General features: G+C 38.9%; 5 protein-coding genes across 6 annotated transcripts; 3 read left to right on the top strand and 2 right to left on the bottom strand.

Moving 5' to 3' along the window:
• Nucleotides 1–2,770: 2,770 nt before the first annotated feature.
• On the bottom strand, nucleotides 2,771–6,509 carry LOC147492054 (SUMO-conjugating enzyme SCE1-like). Its single transcript, XM_086565629.1, has 5 exons — nucleotides 5,939–6,509; nucleotides 5,788–5,871; nucleotides 3,436–3,588; nucleotides 3,202–3,315; nucleotides 2,771–3,101 (listed from the first exon to the last, which is right to left on the bottom strand). Exons 1-5 carry the CDS (start codon nucleotides 6,008–6,010, stop codon nucleotides 3,039–3,041), a joined length of 486 nt encoding a protein of 161 aa, XP_086421755.1. The 5' UTR covers nucleotides 6,011–6,509; the 3' UTR covers nucleotides 2,771–3,038.
• A 289-nt stretch (nucleotides 6,510–6,798) lies between these two features.
• Nucleotides 6,799–23,246, top strand: LOC147492050 (caffeic acid 3-O-methyltransferase 1-like). 2 transcript variants are annotated; one of them, XM_086565628.1, is made up of 5 exons: nucleotides 6,799–6,938; nucleotides 7,559–7,889; nucleotides 7,988–8,298; nucleotides 8,439–8,503; nucleotides 8,616–9,000. In XM_086565628.1, the coding sequence occupies exons 2-5, from the start codon at nucleotides 7,567–7,569 to the stop codon at nucleotides 8,913–8,915; spliced, it is 999 nt and encodes a 332-aa protein (XP_086421754.1). In that variant the 5' UTR covers nucleotides 6,799–6,938; nucleotides 7,559–7,566; the 3' UTR covers nucleotides 8,916–9,000. The 2 variants fall into 2 exon arrangements, with proteins under 2 accessions (XP_086421754.1, XP_086421753.1); XM_086565627.1 differs by lacking the exon at nucleotides 6,799–6,938 and adding an exon at nucleotides 23,218–23,246 and having other exon boundaries at nucleotides 7,330–7,889; nucleotides 8,616–9,002.
• LOC147492053 (uncharacterized) lies at nucleotides 14,028–17,317 on the bottom strand. The gene is made up of 5 exons (XM_086567386.1): nucleotides 15,617–17,317; nucleotides 15,385–15,515; nucleotides 15,279–15,312; nucleotides 14,600–15,138; nucleotides 14,028–14,408 (listed from the first exon to the last, which is right to left on the bottom strand). Exons 1-5 carry the CDS (start codon nucleotides 17,301–17,303, stop codon nucleotides 14,028–14,030), a joined length of 2,772 nt encoding a protein of 923 aa, XP_086423512.1. The 5' UTR covers nucleotides 17,304–17,317.
• LOC147492052 (uncharacterized) lies at nucleotides 19,618–20,148 on the top strand. The gene has a single exon (XM_086567385.1). It carries the CDS (start codon nucleotides 19,618–19,620, stop codon nucleotides 20,146–20,148), a length of 531 nt encoding a protein of 176 aa, XP_086423511.1.
• Nucleotides 22,699–23,103, top strand: LOC147492051 (uncharacterized). Its single transcript, XM_086567384.1, has one exon. The coding sequence runs from the start codon at nucleotides 22,699–22,701 to the stop codon at nucleotides 23,101–23,103; it is 405 nt and encodes a 134-aa protein (XP_086423510.1).
• Nucleotides 23,247–24,620: the final 1,374 nt, after the last annotated feature.

Below are 24,620 nucleotides of genomic sequence, written 5' to 3'. Positions count from 1 at the left end.
CCATACAATCACGTGCGGCAAACACAACTCTGTGACGTGACAACACACAAACATGCTGCACAACTGGATCCTCAAAGGTAGTAGTCAAACGCCAAGGTCTCCACTCAATAGATGATAGTGATCTAATATTAATCTGAGCACGAGCCATACAGACATTATTTCTAATCTGCCCCCTGTTACGAGTTAAGTGAGGCCCTGACCAACTACCAAATCTAGGGCGAGTATCAGCAATCATGTTTATGTTAGGACAAAGAGTTCGAAAGTACTCATAAAACCAAATCTCTAAAAGTCATGTGAATCCTGCAATCTGAGGACTTCTACTTCCGAATGTCTGTGAAGTTTTATCTAACGACACTATCAATGTGGCATATACTGAGCTACCCAGGTTATAATCTCTCATAGCATGCAAATCAGATACATAAGCATAATATCCCATTCGTACTGTAGAATGACCATTGGGAAACAGAACATGCCCAATAAAAAACATAAAAAAAGCCCTAACATATATATCAGCACCCTCACTACCAGGTAGAACAGTCAAAGCTAACTCCGCTCGTGTATCAGGATCTAAGAGGGGGTCCATATATGCAGTCTTAATATGAGATAGCTTAATATCAGAAAAATCATAAGGATCAACACCCAAACGAGGAAAACTCATAAGCATACTATCCATATTCTCATAATTTGTATGAAAAGGTATCGGTTGGCCTATACCGATACTCAACCCAGAAATCATAGTGAAGTTTAGTGGTGTGAACCCTAACTTCGCACAAGGGAAATGAAATGTATGAGTTCTACTCCACCATCTTTCTACTAAAGCTATGACCACTGCCCAATCAGCCTTCTCATAATCTACATCAACCAAAAGACCCAAAGGTGTATACAAAATACTATCTCTAATATGTACAAACTCATCCAAACTCTTAATAATCTTCCACCACTCTCTAGCACTATGTAAAGCCGATCTAACTCGGTAGTCAATAACATGCTGATATTATGAAAAAAAATGCGTATAAGATAAATAATTAATTGGTCCAACTCAACTAATTAATATTCAAAATATTTAATCAAAACTAATTAATTATCTGAGTATTAGCCACTGCACTCAACACGTGTTTTGTATCACGTGTAGAAGACACAACTTCCATATCAAGTGCTTCTCCAGATGCAAATTGGCAATCGAAGTCGTTCATTTGATACTCCAGTACATACGGATGTCTATCAGTCGGCGCGACATCTTCGGGTTCTTCTCCCCCATTGTCTTCTCTCCCACCGTATTATACTTCCTCGGGTGCTTCTCCCCCATCGCCAATGTCATGTGTGTACTGTCAATCATCACTGTCGAAAGGTTCAAAATGATCTATATAAAATTTCAAGAGTTTAGGTAGGTTTTTTTTTTTTTTAAAACTAAGGAGAGAGTTTTATAATTGTGAGAAGAGGTGAAAGTGACTGAACCGCGCGACTTTGGAGCTATTTATATAGAAGTAGCACGCGGTGTTCTGAACACCGCGTAGGCTTGAGCCTATCAGTTAGGCTTTAGTGGCGCGGTTTTGGCAAAACCGCGTAAACTAATATAGCGATTTTGACAAAACCGCGTAGTTACTTGGTGAAATTTTGATGTTGCTCCTAAAGTTGTTTGGTGTTTTTTTGGTTCAAAATTTTAGTGTTTTTTTGATAGCTCAAAATATGCTCTTATAGAACTACTTATTTAATACTGGAGCAATGGTCTTTTGACAAAAATCTTTGTAACTGTCATCCACATCAACACACGCACATGTTCCGGTTCTTCGGTTCAAGATAAGATTACCCTTATCCCGACACGATATAATTCTATAATCAATTTCGCAGTACCTAGAATGGCAGTGTCCTAGAACTGCTCCTGGATCCAGGCGACTCCAGGGACGAGATGCACCAAACATAAAACAAAATTAGTTCGGTCTTTGGGAGTCCAAAATTCGTTTATTCTTCCCGTAGGTTTGTTTTTGAAGGTACAGCTACGTGCAACTCTTGTGGCGAAAACAAGTATTGGACAACATTTTGAGTAGGCTCGGATCCATCAAGGACAACTTAAATCTGAGACAAAATTTTGAGGCTGATGCACTAAGCGAGATGGAAACTATATACGCTGAACTAATTGTGGAGTTAACTAGAAATAGTGGAATGCAGGATCATTCAACTAACTGTAAGTGTTGTAGACTGGCATCATTGATTTCTGTTAGGTTAAGCACCAGCAATAAACAGTTTCTTAGATGCTTTTATGGTTTGTTCCTCTGCTATAACTTTTAAGTTTTAACACGAGTACATGAATATAAGTTTATATGTTATATGTATCCTGTAATGCTAAGCTTCTTAATTAAAAGTTGTCCTAAAAGTTAAAACCTGCAAATTGACAGTTTCTCACCTTAACTGGAAGCCCAGCGTTCTACTTCTGGAAGGTGGGAACAAACACAATGGAATGTCCATATTTACTGGCTAATGGCTCCAGACACATACTGTAGAGGGAAATTGAATGCCTGGATAATCTTGCGACAAAACGGGCACTAAAATTAAGCATGTTGAAAGACTGACATTGGTGATGGGAGGTAAAACTTCTTAAGAATATCGTACAGATTTATTAAGTTATTGTCAACAGAAACAAATCTGCCTTTTACTACAAAGATGGAACTATGGAACATCTTGATCCAGTAAATTGCTCTGGATGTATAGCCTAGCTGGCTTCACGGAGTAGAAGTAGCAAGTTGTAGAACTACGAAATTGAGCAAGCAAAACAAAAGTTATAAATGTATGTTTGATGGAAATTGCCAAATGAGTATCAACAAGATGAGTAATCATACTTCTGTTTGGTTCACGAAATTACACTACGGTGTTGACATATCAAATCCGACAAAAGAAACCAGATACAGTTTCTCGGGTTAATTTTTTTTGTGCACATCCACTCTGTGCCGATCACCTTAAAAAGACCACTTACTAACAACACTACACTACACAAGGGTGACGAATAAATGTACCAATGAGATCGAGTAAAATCAAATGTTGCTTTAGACTATAGATGGGTACTGCTTGGCTTGCTGCTTAACTCTTTTTCTGTACTCCACAGGCTCCTGCATATTTTTTTTAAAAAAAACACACACAATCACCAGAATATTAGAACCAGGATCAACAGATATATCAAAGCAAAAAATTACTAGAAAGGCACAGTACCTGGATGAAGAGATGATACCCATCTGTCTGAGCAGGATCCGCAGGGTTTGGCTGGTCCAGTAAATCCTGTATGCCCACAAGAATCTGCTTAACTGTGATGGCCGGTCTCCAACCCTAAAATATGGAAAACCATAACTGTTAGGGCCGACTAAAGTTCTTTCCTCTGAAACCCTAAAGGTTAGTAACGAGATTTGTGAAGATCAGCATTAAAAATGGCAATGCTGAACCACTTACACTGTCCTCATTGAGGATGGAAAGGCACACAGTTCCAGAAGGATACACATTTGGATGGAAGAAACCTTGAGGGAACCTGCACTTGGGAGGTTTGCTAGGGTAGTCCTCACTGAAATGGAGTGTAAGCGGATAACAGCCACCCTCCCAGTCAGTCTGCAACACGGAACAAAAGTAAGATCATTCATGTACCGTAACCATCAACATGGGGCTTACTAACCCTATTTGTTTTTAGACTAATTGATTTCTGTTCCCAGTCCGTTTTGTTTTTCCACTTAGACATGAATATAATAGTAGTACAAATTGGAAAGAAAAAAAGCATGTTGCCACGATGAGATCAAAACTTGCGTTTCTTTCTCAAAGTCTTATGAAGTCTTTAACATTAACAAAGAAATCATTCAAGGATATCAAACTTTCATCTCTCAATGATGTAGCGTCAGCAAGATTAGTGAAAAAAAATAAAAGAAAGATGTAGTGTCACTGTGTCAGCAATGCAAACGTGCGATGTACACAAGTCCTTTTTTGGGTCACTTAAACATCTTATTGTTTAAACAATATGTACGGAGATCAACTGATATAGGACAATGCAAATGAATACAGTAAAGCATATTATACAACTTTCATGTCGGGTCACTGACGAGCAACCACAGGTATTAATAACTGGAGTATGTATAGACCACCCGACACATAACTTGGCATTAATTGAAATGAACATTAAAAGGAATTGTCAGAACCATTATCAACAAATTCAAATATACCAAAACAATAAGGAAAGGATGTTCAAGTACTAAACCTCCCTAAATTCAACAGTAACATTTTGAAACCAAAATAAATAAATATATAACGCATTTTGGTAAACATGGTGCAATTATTATGGAAAAAGTGAATAATTAGCATGTGTGGACTTGGAAGCCTTTAAGGCCCAGTTCAGCATGAGCCCCTAGAACAATGCTATAAATCTGAAGAGCTCCGTGCCAGAAATTCTACATGTCGGTTCTAATGATATACATAACGGAATACTTACTAAAGTTTTTAAACAATTTAAGGGGTCATTCCCGATTTCCGAAGAAATTCCACCTTGAATTGCACTGACACCTGAACCTCACATCTCTGAATGCGAACCGTATGTGCGTCACATGTGAGTCACAAGGTGCTTAAAAAATATTCCATGGTCCTCATGTATGTCTATGAGGCCCCAGGATGTTTTCACGTGTCAATCTGTATTATGGTCCATAGAAACATGTATCATTAAGATAAGTTCACAACCCTCACTAAGCATTCATTTTTTTAATTCAGGCACTCAGCTATGAATCTTTACAACCAAGTCCTTACAAAAAGTGCATTTAACATCACCATGAGTCGTCACTATCAAATTTCAGAGCAATGAGTCATCCATGGAAGACGCACTACCGCACGAGCTAAACCAATCCTCTACAATATATTGTGAGTTGTGACTACTAAGCCAGTGCGACATAGCACCAGTTGGTTTCTTAAACGCAAAGCCAGCTAAATTAGATATTCAAATAAAAAATGCCAGGCAACATAACACTGGTCACATGGATCGGGGATATGTAACTTAACATTCTGGCCACGTGAAAATCGTGTCAACCAAATTTAGAAACTGTAAAAATCATTCTTTTATCAATAAAATTACGTTTAATCAATTAAATCAGATGGTTGCAATGTGCTCAAAGAGCCGTCCATGGGCATCTGCTTTGTAACTAAGAAAGCCCAACTGGAACTGCAGTGCAATAATCTTATTTGCTCCATATCATTAGTAGATTTTTCATTCTGATACTTTCTTAGTCCTAAGTCATCCCCTTGTCCACTTTACAGTCATACCTCAAAAAACTTCTTAATGTTTAGTCGTATGATCGTATCCTTTGTTTTACCTCCGCCCCACCACAAACATTCTTATTTCGTAATACATTCCTCTCCTTTTTGTATTAGCTATGGCTAGTCATATGCTTTAGCCAACTCTAACCACATTTCCCCTTCCTCACTATACTCACATAAACTCCATCTCATTAGCGGTCATAACCATCTCCTGTGAAATTACTTTCATGAGTGGCAGAGTGGGTATATGTTGCATTCTTGGTAGTCTCACCAACTACTATTTGATTTGTTCAATTATGATACCTTCATTATCTACACCTCATCTTCTCACTCTACCTTGTTCGGGGCGAGGCCCAACTATAATTTTCACTACATTTGGTGCCTCTGGGCATCTATCACAGCATAAAATGAGCTATAAGCAAAATGTTCCACAGGGAAAAATGCAAAGATTCTAACTTTATACCCCAAAATTTAAAATCACACCAAAAAATATTTTATAACCACAAGTGAGAAAATTACCCCAGCTTTACCAGGAATGGTACACTGCCAAATCATTAAATTAACAGAACCATCCGCAGCAGTTTCTGGCTTTGCAACAAACCCCTATAAAAAAAAATATTAAATTAGAAAAAAAAAAAAAAGGGTCTTGGGTTTGTGAGATAGTGCGTACGTGAGGGTGATTTTTACGCCAAGCTTTTCGTTCTTCAGCTAAACGGCCACGAGCTATACCACCTCCAGACATCTTCTCCTTTTTTTTTGTTAAGATGGTCGTCGGTCGAGTGGTGGACTCGTTTTTTTTTTTGGGGATGATGAAAAAGAGGGAGGAGTTGTGTGGAGAAGAAGATTCACAAGGGTGAAATTGTAATTTTCACTTGTAAAAGACTGATATTTTATGTTTTCATTTTTGCAATAATTGAAATCTTTGGAATTTTGATGAGTTTTTTTTTTAGAAATTCAAGCAAATAAGATTATTTTCAGAGATACAAACGTACGTTAGGATCTGTGTATAATTACTGTGATTAAAACTAACCAATATAAAATCCAAAACCAACAACAGCGTGAAACCTCGTTCTCTCAAACAGTTGCATCAATCCAATTTCAAAACTTTCTATATTGTTGCAATGTTTTAGGTCTTTCTATGTTTGTGCAATTTTTTAGGTTTATAATAAGAGAACCTTATAATAACTACACATTTGATCTACTAGGGAATGCAATTTTCCACGTCACTTTTTCCCACTTCCAAACAATGTTATGATTTGTGATCAAAATACCTTTTTTTAGATAATAGAAATATTAAGATATAGAAATGGTGTGTCATTAATCATAACATTGTTTAGAAGTGTGAAAAAGTGACGTGGAAAATTGTAATCCCTTAATCTATGTCAGAGGAAGAATCATTTGTATGGAGAAAGTGATTATATGTGGTGTGAAGAGAGGGAGTAGAGATTGAGCCTTTTCTCCATGGAGCACATAATCCACTCTTTCAATTCGATTGAGTATTTGTGCTTAAGTTGGTAAAACAACTGATGAGAACCATTACCTACCTAGTTGTATATTCTAAAACAATTTTTTTCTAATCTCGCAGTAAACGTTCCCACACCCACACAAGTATATTCAGAAAGCCACTTTTACGAATGCTTCTTTAAGCATGAAAACAAGACATGCATGAGGTATGCTTTTATATATATATATCCACCTAATTATGATTCCTTGAAGTAGCTTTTCGTGCAATATCAACTTGTAATACCTGCTTAGTGCTTACTTTGTTTGGTTACAACATGTTTTTATATGGAGTTGTGGCAGTTGTAATCAAATATTTTGATAAATTGAGTTGTAACGGAAAGATTCGATGAGTTGCCATAATGCATGGCTGATTTGGATTTTAATGCCAATATGAACAGAGAAGGAATAGAGTTCACATTTCCTCTTCCATCATCATCGTCTCATCTGCACTATCATATCCACTTATAAGAAATTTCAATTTTAAAAAGTGGTCAAACCTTCTTCCATGATCGTGTGCGTACGTGGTGTATTATGGTTTGTTTGTTTGGGATGGATTAATCCAACGCAAGACCGCTAGTTCTCTAGCTATATAATAGTAGGTGATCCTACTACTCTGTTCATATACTCTGTCCACCATTCTCAACTTTGTTCAATTTCGATCAGCTGTCGTACTTCATTACATACTACAATATGAGTTCTAGCCATTCTGATGTCAATATGAAAACCATAAATGAAGTTGAAGGGGAAGAAGATTACTCACCTGCCTTGTACTTGACTACTCTTTCAGTCCTTCCCATGGTGATGAGATCAGTGATTGAGCTTGATGTGTTGGATATCATAGCAAGTGCTGGTCCTAATGCTCAACTTTCACCATCACAAATTGCTTCTCACCTTCCCACACAAAACCCAGTAGAGGCTTCGATGATGTTGGATCGTATGTTGCGCCTTATGGCTAGCCACTCATTGGTTACATGTTCTAACGTTTCTCTTGAGAATGGCCTAGTTGAAAGGTGCTATGGCTTAGCATCTATGTGCAAGTATTTTGTGCGAGATCAGGATGGAGTTTCCATGTCTCCTATGATGATGATGATTCTTGACAAGGTCTTCATGGAAAGCTGGTCAGGCAATTCAAGAAATTTTCGTTGAAGTTCAGTTTAATAATAATGTGGTAATTGACACGCTACTCATACATGTTTTGACATTGAATACATTTTAGGTATCACTTGAAAGATGCAGTTCTTGATGGTGGGATACCGTTTAACAAGGCTCATGGGATGAACTCGTACCAATACCCGAGTACCGATCCAAGGTTTAATCATGTTTTTAACAAAGCAATGTTCAATTACACATCCATAGTCATGAAAAAGATTCTTGAGACATACAAGGGGTTTGATGATGTAAAACGTGTAGTTGATGTTGGAGGCGGAATTGGAACCGCAGTTAGCATCGTTGTGTCAAAATATCCTGCCATAGAGGGTGTTAATTTCGACTTACCCCACGTCGTCCAAAATGCACCATCTTATCTGGGTACGATCTTGTTTTCTCATCTGAAAGGACATATATATTACTTCACTGACATCTATATATAACCTTGTTCAACTGAAAAATTAGATGATCCAATCAGTATTAAAATGTACTAATTTGTTTCAAAAAGAAATTAATTGCAGGGGTTGAACAAGTTGGAGGAGACATGTTTGTAAACATTCCCAAATGCGATGCCATTTTTATGAAAGTATGCAAATCTTGACTTGAACACTTACTTTATCCTTTTTTTCTTCCGATGAACCTTTACGAAAGTATTATTTGTATTATGCAAAAGGTCACTTGATTGTTGATTTTGACAGGGAATATTTCATAATTGGAATGATGAACATTGCATGAAGTTATTGAAGAACTGCTATGAAGCACTGCCTGAAAACGGAAAGGTGATCATTGTGGATAGAATTATTCCAACAGTCGTTGAAACTGATAGTGCAGCAAAAGGCTTATTCCAATTCGACCTTATGATGATGGTACATCACCATGGTGGAAAAGAAAGAACAGAAGAGGAGTTCAAGGCCATTGCCAAAAAAGCTGGGTTTGCTAGTGCTGAGATTGCATTACGTCCATTCAAGTACTGGGTGGTCATGGAGTTAATAAAATGATAATGATGTAAGACTACTTGATCATCTCACATCTGGTATAGGCCGGTTAATACTTTGGTATAAATTATTGTATGCCATGATAAAATAGCTTAATAAACTACCAAAAAGCCAAAAAAAACTAACGTAGCATCCTTTAACAGCTCCTTTTAACAGCTCCTTTTAGAATGGGTTCTTTTCTTTCGAATATGTCAAACATTGAAATACATCTTAAGAACTTTTTTGAAAGTGATTAGTAAGAGCTCTTCTGCGGCTTAAAGCAGCTTTGCTTTCTTGATTTATTCATTTAATTTCCCCCTCTTTCTTGTTCAAATTTCAAACTGGGAATCCTAGTGGCTTGGGTATACTAACAATATCTGACTGGGGGGTCCTGTTTTCTTCTCTCCTCCTGAGTAGAGAATAAAAAGGGATCTATCAGGCCAGGGTAGAAACGATTATCTAAGGCTTCGAATTGTACATCTCTTATCCGATACAGATCCATTTCTACATCTGGGTTCTATCACCTTGATTTTTCTCGATTACAGAACCCAATCTTTCACGGGTAGCGGCCGCTAACCGGATCAATTGGTAAATGTGATGGTGTGGGTACAAGGGAGAGATGTGAGGGATGAGGATCTACAGGAAAATCAAAAGAAAACAAATATAGAAAAACTCCAAGCCGATATGAAGAATGCATTACGCTTTCAAAAGAGAAGAAACAAGTTAATATTGGTTGCAAAAACGTGGTAGGAGATCCACAAGCACACAAAACGTTAGTTGGGAAGCTGTATGGGGGAAAACATATTGCCTTGACAGATTTTGCGGAAGAGGTACATAGGTGCTGGCAAACAAAGGGAGAAACAAACATCGAAATGATCACAAAAGGCTTTTACAAGATGGTGTTTGACAATGTGGAGGAGTATAATCATGTAAAACAGAATGGACCTTGGGTTATACAAGGATTCATATTATCCATCAAAAAAGGTAAATATTCAGAAATCTTGGAAGCAGATAGGAAGTTTGACAGAGTGGATTTCTGGGTCCAAATACATGGGCTCCCAAGGGATCGGATAAATGAAGAGAATACTAGGATCATTGGGATGAATCTTGGGAAAGTGAAAGGGGTTGACATCTGTTGTTCATCTGAATTCAAAAAACCTGTTGCGCGGGTAAGAGTTCGTATGGACATCAAAGAACGGCTACTTAAAGGTATGGAGCTATGCACGGAGATGGGGGAAGTTATTCCAGTGACCTTCAAGTACGAAAAGCTCGACATCTTTTGTTACTTCTGCGGGTGTATTGGGCATGATCTGCATTTCTGTAGCATAAGAGACAAGCACAGTGCAGAGATAAGGAAACTGGGAGGTTCCCCTAAAGATATAAAAAATAACTTTTCTTTTGTGTTGAGGGCAAATGTGTTTTACAATGGAGCGACCTCCTCCTCCCCGACAAATGATCACTATCCCGGGAACCCCCAAAACCAAGGTTGGACCCGATTCCAGCCGGAAATAGAGGTCTCCTTAAGACAAGACAGCAAGGGATGGGGCCGTTCTCTACTCCACCAAGGGGCTTGGCCGGGCTGTTGGGAAGGAGAGCAAGACAAGGGAGACAGAGGAAGACAGGACAAGGGAGACAGAGGAAGACAGGACTGGTCTGACAGGAGTCAGAACGGATGGATTAGGTTTGAATGATCCTAAGTCAGTAGCCGTTGGGGGAGCAGACATGGAGGGCCAGAAGGAGGGTGGGGGAAACAACCAATTGGTAGTTTGGGCCAAAGGCCTGGAGTTTCGACATAAAGAAGCCCAGGAGGACTGTCTGAGTTTGGGCCTTGGGCCAGCATCAAAGGAACAAGGTCTAATAATCTGGGGCTTGGATAACTCAGAAATGGATCTGGATACACAAAAGGTGGATAGGGTAGATGGGGCAGATAAAGCCCGGGTGGACAAATCGAATTCTCTGGAAGATACAGCTGGAGGCCTAGGGGCGCTAGCTCTGAGAAGTGGATCTGTGGGAATAGACAACAGATCTGGAATGAAGAGTGGTAATAGTGAAGGTTCTCTAATGGCCGCCATTACTCGATCTCTCTCAACTTGAGGGAGTAGGGAAACCCTCTCCTGCGGGGAAAAGCAGTGTCCTTCCACCCTCTCCCTCACCCAAGCTCTCATTCTCTTACCTCCGCACTCAAATCACTCAATCATTCCCATCTTCCTTACTCTCTATAACCCCAATTTCTTTGTTTTGTCCCGGAACTACAACTTCGGTGTGCTATGAAGAAGAAGAAACGAAAAAACTCTTCTTTTTCTCCTTACGTGATGGTAGTTAGTATTACGTCTAAGATCTATAGATCGACAAAGGTGCAATAAGAGTCTTAGTGAAGGGTTTTGTTCACCCAACCCTTCCCATTTTGGATCTCTCATTTGGTTTCAATATTTTTCGGTTTTGGTTTTGTTTTTGCAGATCTAATATGCTTTTCTGCCGATTCAAGTCGATTTCTAAGAGTTTATTGCTTCAAATTCAACATTGGAAACATGTAGTGTTAAGGTTGTGTTCATTGAGTTATCCCCTTCATCATTTCTTCGTTCAAGTCGAATGTTTCGGTTTTCTTTTCTCCGAGCAACTCGGTGTATTGATGCCTTGGCAAGGATTAATGTCGGCCGCCACCACCGCCAGAGTAGTGCACTTGGTGGGGCGTTTTCTATGGAAAGCGTCAATCCGGCAATTAGGACCTTCGGTCTTGGTTTTGAAGATGCGTTTGGAGATTTGAGCATTGAATGGATCGGAGTGGTGGTAGTAAGGTGGATCTGACTAAAACATCCCATGTTTGTTGGTGGCGGATTAGATGTGATGCGGTTAGGAGAAGTTTACATGGTTGTACAATTAATGTATTTTATGTTATTTGTTCCTTGTAACTTGTTTGGCTTGTGTGCTTGCTGTAATCGTTTTAGTTCATGAATGAAAAGTATTGGTTTATCGAAAAAAAAAAAAAGACAACAGATCTGGAGAGGAGCACGCCTCGCCGAAAGCTCTTTCATCTGGTTCCGAGACATTCATGCCATATCTTGAGAATATCAAACAAGATGGGTTGCTGCAAATCAACACATCAGCTGAAACAGCACCAACCCCCTTTAGGTTCTCTGGATCACTTGCACGTGGCAGGGGTTTTAAGACGTTGGTGTCTCGAGGTAAAGGTAAAGGGTTGGCTAAAAGAAGTGTGGAATCAATACAAGGGGTTGAAGTGGGGGAAAAAAGAAAACTCAGTGATAGCTCTGGGAGAAAGCTTGGAAACATGGATGATGGTGAATGGGAAAGATACTGTATTAGGAAGGTAGTAAGACAATAAAAAAGCTTAAAAAGAGAGGTCGATGATTTGGCGAGCTAGAGGTTTGGGGCATTTGCTCATTCCTGACGAAGCACCAGTGATAAGCATCTCAAGTGATTCAAAGGTATCCACTGAACCATCGATATCTAATAGATCCCTGGACTCTACCATCCCATCTGATGACTCAGGTCACTCAATCGAGGAGGATCAAATTCCTCCGATGCTTTTACTGAGAATGGGGAAGACTATAACTATCAGGAGGATGGAGCAAATTTGGTTGCTCAGAATAATGGGGGGCAAGAGGAAGTGTCTGTTGGGAACATGCCTATGGACCTTGCTCAAGGCAGTGTGGAAGGAGGGGAGTATGATTCTGAGGATAGCATTACTCAGATCAGGTTCCCACAACCAAAGCCAATAGCTGTGGATGATTCCTGGGTGATCAAAAAGGGATCCGGTATAGAGCAGACACAGTATAAGGGGGAATGTTTAGGTAAGGTTAGCAAAGATAAAGAGGAAACTGCTAAGGGCAAGAGTAAGTCTAGAGGTAGTGGAAGCAGTGGGGGTCTGGTGTCTCCTCCAGGGTTCGCGGTAGCTGTCCCACAACAGCTGCCTCGACAAATATGATACAAGCCTAGAATTGCCGGGGAATAAGCTCCTCCACGGCAATTCAGAATCTAAAGGACTTAATAGGTAGATTTGATCCTGATATTATATGTCTGTCTGAAACAAAGGTAGGTATTGAAAGGATGCAAGGGATAAGTAGGATGATTAAGTACAGAAGCTGCTATTGTGTTCCAGCTGAGGGTCGAAGTGGGGGCCTTGCTGTTCTCTGGAAGGAAGGGGTAGACCTGACTATCCTGGGGGCTACTAGGAACCAGGTGACAGGTAAATTAAATAATTATTATTGCACTGAACCCTGGTTTTTTTCTTTTGTTTATGGGGCACCCTTAGCATGTAATAGACATAAAGTTTGGTCGGAGCTCAGGGATGTAGCTGCCCTGATCCCTGGACCTTGGTGTATGTTTGGGGACTTCAATGCCATTACTTCTCTCAATGAAAAAATTGGGGGAAGAAGTACTTTTGACAAGAGTATGGTGGAGTTCAATGGTTTGATAAATGAGCTTGGCTTGATCGACCTAGGGTTCAAGGGCCCTAAGTATACTTGGAGCAATAATAGAGCCCCTCAAAGTCACATAATAGAAAGACTTGATAGAGCCAAGGCCCAATTTTTCGGGATATTAGGATATATCGGAGGGGCCAAAAAAAGATATATATCGGATATATCGATATGTCGGAGAGATAAATCGTTTTTGCGGTTTTTGATGACAAGGCCTTATATATGGATATATCGGGAAATATCGGAATAAGTCGGAATATCGGAAATATCGGAACTGAAATTGTGTAATCTTTTGACAACTCACTACAGCTGTATGTATTCCTTACTTTTTTGTAATGATTTGGCCCATAAAGTGAAATTGTTGAAAAACAAGATACAGAGATGATGATTGCATCAATACATATGAGAAATATTGGATCAATACATATGAGAAATTACAAAACATATGAAAAATAGATTGCATCAATACATATGAGAAATTACAAAACATATGAGAAATAGATTGCATCAATACATAAATGAGTGACGTGGCTGCTCAGCTCGCATACCATCTTCTTGAATCCTAACTGCTTCACAATATTGTACCCAAGTATATACAGAGTTAAACCCACCGTCAAGAAATTGGCGAACGTGCCTCTCATATTTTTCTGGTGGAAATTGTAACATGATTCCAATTCGAGGAGTATTGGTGCAAATATCGTTAGGCCACGCAACATATCAGTCTTGAGTTCAACAGTACATAACTTGGATAGACTTGTCCAAATGTTGCTTCAGGTTGTGGTGGGCCATAAGGTTGTTCATGAACCCCCATCCAATATCCATATGAAGGAGGACCACTAATAGTTTGAGGTTGTGGCGCTTGTCCAAAATTGGAACCATATGACCCACTACTCGCAGGGTGAGTGAACATGCCACTAGAACCATCATTCTCTCTTGATTGGTTGTGTGTCCCTGAACTCATACTCATTGCTTCAAAATTAGATGAAACTGAATCAATATCAACATCAGCTCGTCTAATGTGTCCTCCATGTCTTCTTTGACCAACACTTCCACGCCTTGCTTTCATTACCTTCTTTGGGAACTGTCATTAAGAACTTCTCTATCACGGTTGTTTCTGGATGTAACCTCATATACATATGGGTCAAGTGGAGTTTCTTCATCAGTCTCATCATGCAATTCAACGTTTAAATTAACTCCACCTCCACCACCACCACCACTGTTGTCACCACCACCACCACTATCATCGTCGTCATCGTCGTCATCATCATCAACAGAATCAGGGTTTTGTGTCTCATCATCATCAACAGAATCAAGGTTTTGTGTCTCATCATCATCAGAGATATTTTCAGGTAAATTATCTTCTGTAAAGATAGGTGTGTCGAATTCGGGACCCAAACTAAAACTAGGTTGTGCATCACCACCTTCTTCAATTACTCTGTCGATGAGATCTTCAACATATGGGTCAGGCCTACCTGATTCAGTATCTAACACTGGCGCTAAAAGATTTTTATCAATAACCCAGTCAGCCAAGGGATCAACTTGTTCACTATCCATAAATACTTGAGTGAGGTCAATAATTTGGTCATTCTCTGCATTTTGTGCACGCCTTAGCTTCAAACGTAAATTATAGTGAACTTTCACCAACATCATCAATTTTGGCGCGCCAATATGGTTCCTAAGCTTCGTGTGAATTAGGCCGAATGTGCTCCAGTTGCGCTCACACCCAGATGATGAAGCGGTTTGAGATAGAACTTTTATCGCCAACTCCCTTAGCTCTTTTGTGTCACCACCATACAACTCCCACCATTCAGCTGTATTATTTAAACCGAAAAAGCAAATCTTAACTAGTTATGGTCCAAGCATTAGTGTGATTGAGATTTGAGAGTATGCCAAGCAAATTTTAATTACTTACTGAGGGGTCGAAATTGTCATTCCAGCTACAAGTGTGTGCCAAATTCCCCAGTGTGATCCCGAAACAAAATCATCTAATAGACCAAAGTGTTAGTGAATGTAAAATTTAAATTCTAACTTGAGAATATCAATATTCTTATTTTTACCTGATGCAATGTTTTAGCCTGCTTTTCACCATCATCAAACAACACTTTTGTTACTGCCGTAACTGCATCAATGTGGGGTTGAGAGAATCCGAGGTTTAATGTGTACTGGTACTCTGGGTTCAAATACATTGCTAAAAAAAAAAAAAAAAAAAAAAAAAAAAAAAACCTCTCTTTTAGGAATATTTGAAATAGTAATAATTTAATTAATTTAAATTGAATCAATTAAACTCACCAGCTGTGTGTAGCACATGCAATAATTGTTTTGTCCATCTTTTGTTGACAATATCAAGGGCCCAACCACATCCAGGGATTTCAGAGATCTTCTCCCTCACTACATCAAAAGCTCTATGAACATATGGCATTGTTGCTTTTTTGTCACCATCTAACAACCTTAGGCATTTGTACAAGGGCTCAAGAATTTGTAAAACATAGTTAACATCATTCCAAAAGTGTTCTTGAGCGACTTGCTCCACAATCATCATAGCTTCTACAGTCTTAGCGGATGCGGTGTCGAGATATCTTTGACACACGAACATTTGCCTGAGTAATATCTTTTTCTGCTGGAGACTTCTGAGAGCCAAGTAGTTTGTGGCAAATCTAGTTGCTGCAGGTCTAACTATATCACCACCATATGACAACCTCATTAATGCTAAGACCCTAGATGCATTATAAATAAACTTTGTAACCGCATGAGCCTTACTGATACACCCGGCCACCCTTTCTTGTTTGGCAATATCTTTTAACATCAAGTCTATACAATGACAAGCACATGGTGCCCAAAATAAATTGTATCCTGGTGTCTTCATTAACAATTTTCCAGCCTTTTTGTAAGCAGAACCTTGATCAGTTACTATCTGCACCACATTTGGTGCACCTATCTCATCCACAACCTCCTTCATTAAATTATATATGGTTATGTGATCTTTCGGATCAATGGTGACATCAAAAGACTTCCGAAAAATTGTTTCTCCATCACAATAAACCATAAAGTTAACGAGAGACATCTTTCTTGTCCCAGACCAACCATCACACATGATGGTGCATCCATAAGTTGGATACTTCTCTGCCACTTCACGACTGAATTGGTCGATATCATCACTTTCCATCTTTAAATATTTTCCCATTATCTCTTGAGCAGTTGGTCCTTTCACTCCAGTAGGACACGTCGTGATAAAATCAATCGTTGGTTGGTAATACGGATTGTTCGACGTTAATGCATGTGGAGGTACTCCAGCAAAATTGAACCATGTACTTAAGCGTCTACCCAACTTCTCCCTCCATGTCTTCATTTTACCCATATTCTTGACACTAGGCTGATCATGTCCCGACTGTCTAACAGTGTATGGATCAATTGTTTGTTGTCTCATGGATTTGGACCTCCGAAAGCCCATGAAACTCTTTCCTTTATTACGTGATCCAGAACCACCCCCAGAACCACCTCCAGAACCACCTCCTGACACAAAAGTAGGTCGATGCCGAAAATTTCTAGCTTCACTACCTTCCCTTCCTAGCTGACTCTCTTCCCATTGGTCAGCTACAGAGTTTCTTCGTGCACGTTGCATGCCCTGAAACTCCTGACCCCTACTTGAGTATGCTCTTGCTTCTTCTTCTTCTGCGACAGAATCGTTGGAATCATCATCAAAATTTGCACACATTCTGTCTTGGACTTGAGTCTCCAGCTGCCGTCTTTTAACTCTTCTGTCTATGCCTTCCTTTACTAGATCTCGCATTGCAACTCTTACTTCTCCAGGGACTTGAAGACACTTTGCTATGTTGTTACCAACCCCAGCTAAGTGTTGTTTAAGTCGACTAACCCCACCACTTTGAAACTCAAGTTGACAATAATTACATCTAAACTTTGCCTTGGTGCTATCCAATGGTGTACCATGTGACCAACCAATATCTGGTGTCCTAACCATTTTGATCTTAGACAAATATATAACCTAGAATCTGTAGGTAGACAAATATAACTAATTAATCAAAATGTAAGACATGCATTTAAAAAAATATGTATGACATAAAAGTAGAACATGGTCAGTCTACATTAATCAGATCTATTCCGGTGAAAGCAATCAACACTAATCAAGCACGGACACCGACACGCGACACAGATACGTCATGGACACGTTTGAATAATAATAATTATTATTATATATATTGTTAAAGTTCTTGTAAGCAGTGACAGGTGGGACACGTAGCCCAGCCCCCCACGAACCGGATTTTTTTGGATTTTCTATATTGTAAACAGACTATTTTTTAGGTCATCCCCAGTTATAATTTTATCCCGATACTAGTATTTTCATGCAGTAACCAATAATAATAATAATATCAGGCTCCAAATAATCCCTATTCCTTCTTAATGAGAACAGTGTGTAGAACACCTAACTCGGAAAATTGGACTTTTTCATGTAAAGTGATCGAGCCAGTGTGCGTAAAGCCACATGCTTTGTAATAAGAAAGAAGCAAAAAAAACTTCAAATACACACGTGCTCATTTATCTTTTCTGCATGTTTGACAAAATTGATTCGTGTTATAGGGCTGTTCACGTATTGAACAAGAACAAAAAAGAAAAAAAGATGCTGATGACCATGAGTTATTTTTTATCATAAAGAAAAAAAAAAGATGTAGGTATGGGTAGACAAAAATCCTTCTTAATTTTGAAGTATATATAAAATGTCAGACACCAATGTCAATCTTACGTATTATATGTTTCTGTTTGTATCTGTAGGAGTTTCGCGACAAATTGTATAGTACGTACTATGTACTTTTAACTTCATGAAAATAACCTCCAAATAACCCATATTCCATAACCTCCATTTAGATTATCTTCATTTATAACAATAATAATAATAATATCAGGCTCCAAATAATCCCTATGCATAACTAGATATGCATAACTAGTATTTTCATGCAGTAACCAAGGAAAGTAGAAATCTTATATTAATTAGTTACATGATCAACCCTTATAATCCGACTTAATATACTAGCTCCATAACCTCCATTTAGATTATCTTCATTTATAACAATAATAATAATAATATCAGGCTCCAAATAATCCCTATACATAACTAGATATGCATAACTAGTATTTTCATGCAGTAACCAAGGAAAGTAGAAATCTTATATTAATTAGTTACATGATCAACCCTTATAATCCGACTTAATATACTAGCTCCATAACCTCCATTTAGATTATCTTCATTTATAACAATAATAATAATAATATCAGGCTCCAAATAATCCCTATGCATAACTAGATATGGAAGAACATAACTGAGCTACAACTACAAAGTTAGTCTCAATTTTTTTTTTCCCTTTTACCAAATACATACCTGAGAAGTAGTTCTCATATGATAAAACAGATAAGTCATTTGTCCAGAGGCCCGAAACACCATTTCCGCCTATGATAAGTCCTGTGAGACTCTCACAGATACAATAAAGTCACACAACCAATTGAGAAGATCGAAGACATATCGGATAACCAAGTAATAAATTATGAGAGTGATGTGAGCGTCCAAGACCTATACGTGATAATGACTAAAGGGAACCAAGGTAATATGAATTATGAAATGAACTAATGAAGTGGTGCTATCTTTCAATGGATTGGGCGAATTTTGAGATGATTCATTTCAGTTGGTAGCTCTTGAGTTATATACTTATATAGTTGTATTCATTTCACTTGATAGATAATGTTACAATGGGTCGAGTCATCACGGGGTGATCATTCACGTGTGCACAGTATTAGGCTATTAGGCTATTTGCAACTACTTTAGCAAACACAGAATGTGCAGACTGCAGATCACTTTATCACTTTATCACTTTACTTTATTGAATGTGAGAGAATAGTTTTCACTTTATTCAATTTGAATGTACACAGAATTACAGAAATGATGGAACGTCAGAACCAAGTAAACTTTGTTACGCACATTTCATTTTTTTCGGATATATATCGTTTAATTCGCCGAAATATATTGGAAAATATCGTTTAAATCGCAATTTTAATACATATTATCGGAGAAAAAATCAGAAAGATATATATCAATTATATCGAATATATCGAATATGTCGTTGATATAAAGATATATATCGGTTTTACCGATATATATCGGTTTAAAAAATATCAAATTTTCGGAGCCGAAATTTCGGATTTTTCGAAGTCGGATAGCTGAAAAAACGATATATATCGGCGATTTTTCGAAAAATCGACCGATATTTTCGGCCTTGGATAGAGCTATGGCTACTGATGCTTGGGTTATTCTTTTTCCTAACATGCATGTATACAATGTGGTTAATGCTAGTTCAGACCACCTGGCCATCATGATAAATCTAAATGACAAAGATGAGAGTAGAGGAGACCATGAAAAACCTTTTAGATTCTATAACATGTGGTTCACTGATAGTACTTGCATGCCTGTTATTGCTACTGCTTGGAATTCTATTTCTCATGATTTGCCGGATATTAATGTCATTCTTAAACACAAGATAACAAAACAACATCTCTCCATTTGGAACAAGAAAGTGTTTGGCAATATCTTTACCAATATTAAAAAAGTCAATAAAAAGCTAGAAGATGTGTTGAAGAAACCTTTCTCTATATCCAATTATGAAACAACAAAGGGTTTAAAAACTGAGCTGTTTGAGTGGTTGGTTAAGGAGGAAAGCTTCTGGAAACAGAAATCCACTATTCACTGGTTGAAGGAGGGGGGAAGAATACTAAGTTTTTCCACCTTTCAACCATTTTCAGAAGAAGGAAAAATAGCATAGAAAAGCTACAGAGGCAAAGGGGAGGATGGAGTGTAGGGAGAACTGAAGTAGGGGAGAATATAAACTCCTACTTTAGAGCTCTCTTCAAATCTGATAATCCCCAAAGAAATGAGAGTATTCTAAATCTGTTCAAACCACGTATCACGGACAAAGGAAAATGAGAGCCTTCTTGCCATCCCTTCTTATGAGGATATTTGGAGAACGGTAAAAGATGGGGCAGCCCTAAAAGCTCCCCGGACTGATGGGTTCCACCAAGGGTGTTTCTATCAAAACACATGGGATATTGTGGGGGTGATTATTGTTGCTTTTGTACAAGATTTCTTTACTAAGGGGGAGCTTAACCCCACTTTTAATGAAACTTATATTGCTCTTATTCCTAAAATAAATAATCCGGAGACTGTGGCTAATTTTAGACCTATTAGTCTTTGCAACTTTTGTTACAAAGTTATCTCTAAGTTGTTAGCCAATAGATTAAAGAGGCACCTAAACAAGATTGTTTCTCCCTTTCAAGGGGCTTTCATAAAAGGGAGAAATATAGGGAATAATACTGGGTTGGCTTGTGAGCTCTTTCACCATATGAAAAACATGAAAGACAAGAAGAATGGGTGGGTTGCTTTAAAACTGGATATGGCTAAGGCCTATGATAGGGTAGAATGGTCTCTGATGGATAACATTTTTGAGAAGTTGGGTTTTAGCCAAAGGTGGAGAAGCTTGATTAAGCAATGTATATCTACTGTTTCCTTTCAAGTCCTTTTGAATGGGAATCCTCTTGATAAGATCATCCCTGAAAGAGGCCTGCGACAAGGGGATCCTCTATCCCCCTATCTATTTATCATTATGTCTGAGGCTCTTTCAAGGATGATTGCCAAAGCTGAAGAGGAGGGGCAAATCCATGGGATTAAAATTAGGAGAGCTTCTCCTCCTATATCCCATCTTCTCTATGCTGATGACCTAATCCTGTTCACAAGAGGTAATCTTGAGGATGGGGGTCACCTCAAGGACATCCTGAAAGACTACTGTGATGCTTCTGGGCAACTGATTAATTATGATAAGTCAAGCATTTTCTTTAGTAGGAACCTGAAGTTTAGAAACAAAATAAAGCTAAAAAAGTTCTGGAAAATGAGGCTTTTTGATCCAAAGGATAAGTATTTAGGGATCCCTATTATGCTGTCTCAAAGGAAGGCAGAGGATTTTGACTTCTTAGTGGATAAGATCCACAATAAGATTAAAGGCTGGAAGGCTAAGGTGCTATCACAGGCTGGAAGAGCTACCCTAATCCAGTCTGTGGTACAAGCCACTCCTCTCTATAATATGTCAACTTATATGCTTCCAAAGTCTACCTGTGACAAGATAGACAAAGCATGTAGAGAGTTCTTTTGGCATGGCACTGAAAATTCGAAAAGTGTCCATACCATTGGGTGGGACAACTTATGCAAACCCAAATCTGCAGGGGGTTTGGGTTTTAGAAAGATGAGAGACATCAATGTAGCCATGTTAGCCAAGCTTCCTTGGAAAGCAGCTACTGACTTTGATTCAATATGGACAAAGACTCTTGCAAGTATATATGGAAAGAATTGGATTGGGGAAGTATGGAAACCACCTGGGTATGCTTCCTATTTTTGGAAAGGCATACACAAAACTTTCAATCTGATTAATGGGGGTTTGATATGGGGGATCCATAGTGGGACTTCCACATCTGTTCTGGATGACCCTTGGGTGCTCTGTAATGGGAAACCCAAGACTCTGAGAGAGCTAGGGGTGGAAGATCCCAGACTGGAAGATCTCCATGTGGCAGACCTGTTCCAAGAGGACAAGTCTGGATGGGATGAAGCAAAGCTCAATGCCTTCTTTCCTCCTTTCTTAGTTACAAGGATCAAGGAAGTTTTAATCAGACCTTTGGGGCAAGGGAAGGATAAGATGGTTTGGAGTGAGGAGAAGTCAGGGAAACTCACAGTGAAATCTGCCTATAAACACATCTCGATGGAGAAGGATATAGGGCAGAGCTCTAATCTAAATACACATACTGTGAAGCACATTTGGAAAGCTAGAATCCCAGCTAACCTCCAGCTGTTCCTATGGAAAGTGTATATGGATGCTTTGCCAATAGGGGATAGGCTGGAGGCTAGACATATGGTGGGGGATTTCTCCTGTCCTTTGTGCTACAAGAGTATGGAAACAGATAGTCATCTATTTTTTGATTGTGAATGGTCCGGCTGGCGTGGTTCACCTCGGGCTTAGGGTCGAGAATGGAAAACAAAAGCGGCAACAATGCCAAAGTATGGATCACTAAGTTTCTTAGTTGGTGTAATAGCAAAGAGCCAACACATATCTCGAGGCGAGGAGTCGGGCTTGCTATCCGCTTAATAACATCGGAAAACAAGAAATGAAGCCAAGTTTGAACAAAGGGTTCCAAAGCAGGGAAAGAACCATTAGAAGAAGTGATTTTGGAGGCACATTTGCACCAATAGCTTTGAAGATAGCAAAAAACAGAATGAGATCTCTAACCCCCCTGAGTTTACTTTAGATAGATTTAATTATGATTTAGATGCTATGTTCCCTGAGATTCCTAATGATTGTGTTAACTTAAGATTTGATGCTGCGTTTCAGGCTTGCTCAGGAGAGGCAGCAGCTGGGACAATAGCTTGGGACTCGGAAGGCAAAGTGATAGGGGCAGGCACTAGGAAATTCAAAGCCAGGTCTGCAGAGGAAGCAGAGATGGTTGCAGCTGAGGTGGCTATAGGACTGGCCCTTGCTTTTGGATGGACTGAAGTGTATATAGAAGGGGACTGTTCAGAGGTTATAAAGGCACTAAATAGCCAGTCGTGTTCATGGTTGTATGAGAGCTTGAGAGACTATGTAGTTCAGTCAAGCTCTGCTTTTGAGTTCTGTAAATTTAAGTGGATAAACAGGGAGTCTAATGGTGAGGCTCATCAGTTAGCAAAATGGGCCTCCTAACTGCAACAAAGGGAGCAGCTACCATTTTGTATCCTAACAAACAAGATTACCCCTGTAATGATCTAGTTCTATAAATATATAAGTTATTATCGAAAAAAAAAATAAAAAAAATAGCTTAATAAATTGTTGTATCTCAAATGCAATAGTACGATGATTGATGGTAGGTTATTGTAAGTTTGTAAGAGCATCTTTAGCAGTGCAACTAAAAAAACACCAAAATTTTGAACGAAAAAACATCAAATCAAAAAAACACCAAACAACTTCAGGAGTAACATCAAAAAAACACCAAGCAACTATGCGGTTTTGCCAAAACCGTGCCATATAGCCCACGCGGTTTTGGCAAAACCACGCCATTGAAGCCCAACTGACAGGCCCAAGCCCACGCGGTTTTGCCAAAAACGGATTGTTCGAGAACACAGCGTGCTACTTCTATATAAGCGACTCCAAAGCCGTAGTTGGTCATTTTCACCTCTTCTCACAATCATAAAACCCTCTCCTTAGTTAAAAAAAAACAAAACCTACCTAAACTCTTGAAATTTTATATGGATCCCTTTGAACCTTTCGGCGATGATAATTGGCGGTACATACATGACATTGGTGATGGGGAGAAGGCGATTGGGGAGAAGAACCGAGGATGTCGGCGTCGGTGATAGACATCCGTGCGTCTTTGGAGTATCGGATAAGCGACCCGATTGGCAATTTACACCTAGAGAAGCACTTGATATGGAAGTTGTGTCTTCTACCGCGTGATACAAAACACGGTCGAAAGTGTAGTGGCTAATACTTTCGGGTAATTAATTAGTTTTGATTAAATATTTTGAATATTAATTAGTTGAGTTGGACCAATTAATTATTTATCTTATACGCATTATTTTTTTTTTTATAATATCAACATGTTGTTGACTACCGAGTTAGATCGGCTTTACTTGGTGTTAGAGAGTGGTGGAAGGTTATTAGGAGTTTGGATGAGTTTGTACTTATTAGAGATAGTATTTTGTATACACCTTTGGGTATTTTGATTGATCTGGATTATGAGAAATTTGATTGGGGGTGGTCATAGCTTTAGTAGAAAGATGGTGGAGTAGAACTCATACATTTCATTTTCCTTGTGCGGAGTTAGGGTTCACACCACTAGACTTCACTATGATTTCTGGGTTGAGTATCGGTATAGGCCAACCGATACCTTTTCATACACATTATGAGAATATGGATAGTATGCTTATGAGTTTTCCTCGTTTGGAGTGCGGATGCTTATGATTATTTGGGATTAAGCTATCTCATATTAAGACTGCATATATGGAACCCCTCTTGCATCGATACATGGCGGAGTTAGCTTTGACTGTATTCTAGGGTAGTGAGGGTCTTGTCGGTATGTTAGGGCTTTTTGATATTTTTATTGGGCATGTTTTGTTTCCCAATGGTCATTTCTGATGCGGCCGGGATATTATGCTTATGTATTTGATTTGCATACTATGAGGGATTGACTGGGTAGCTCGGTATATGCCACATTGATATCG

This window comes from Coptis chinensis, chromosome 6 (genome assembly GCF_015680905.1).
Source record: "Coptis chinensis isolate HL-2020 chromosome 6, ASM1568090v1, whole genome shotgun sequence".
NCBI lineage: Eukaryota > Viridiplantae > Streptophyta > Magnoliopsida > Ranunculales > Ranunculaceae > Coptis > Coptis chinensis.
The sequence above is the reverse complement of the archived record's forward strand: the minus strand, read 5'-3'. Positions and strand labels throughout refer to the sequence as shown.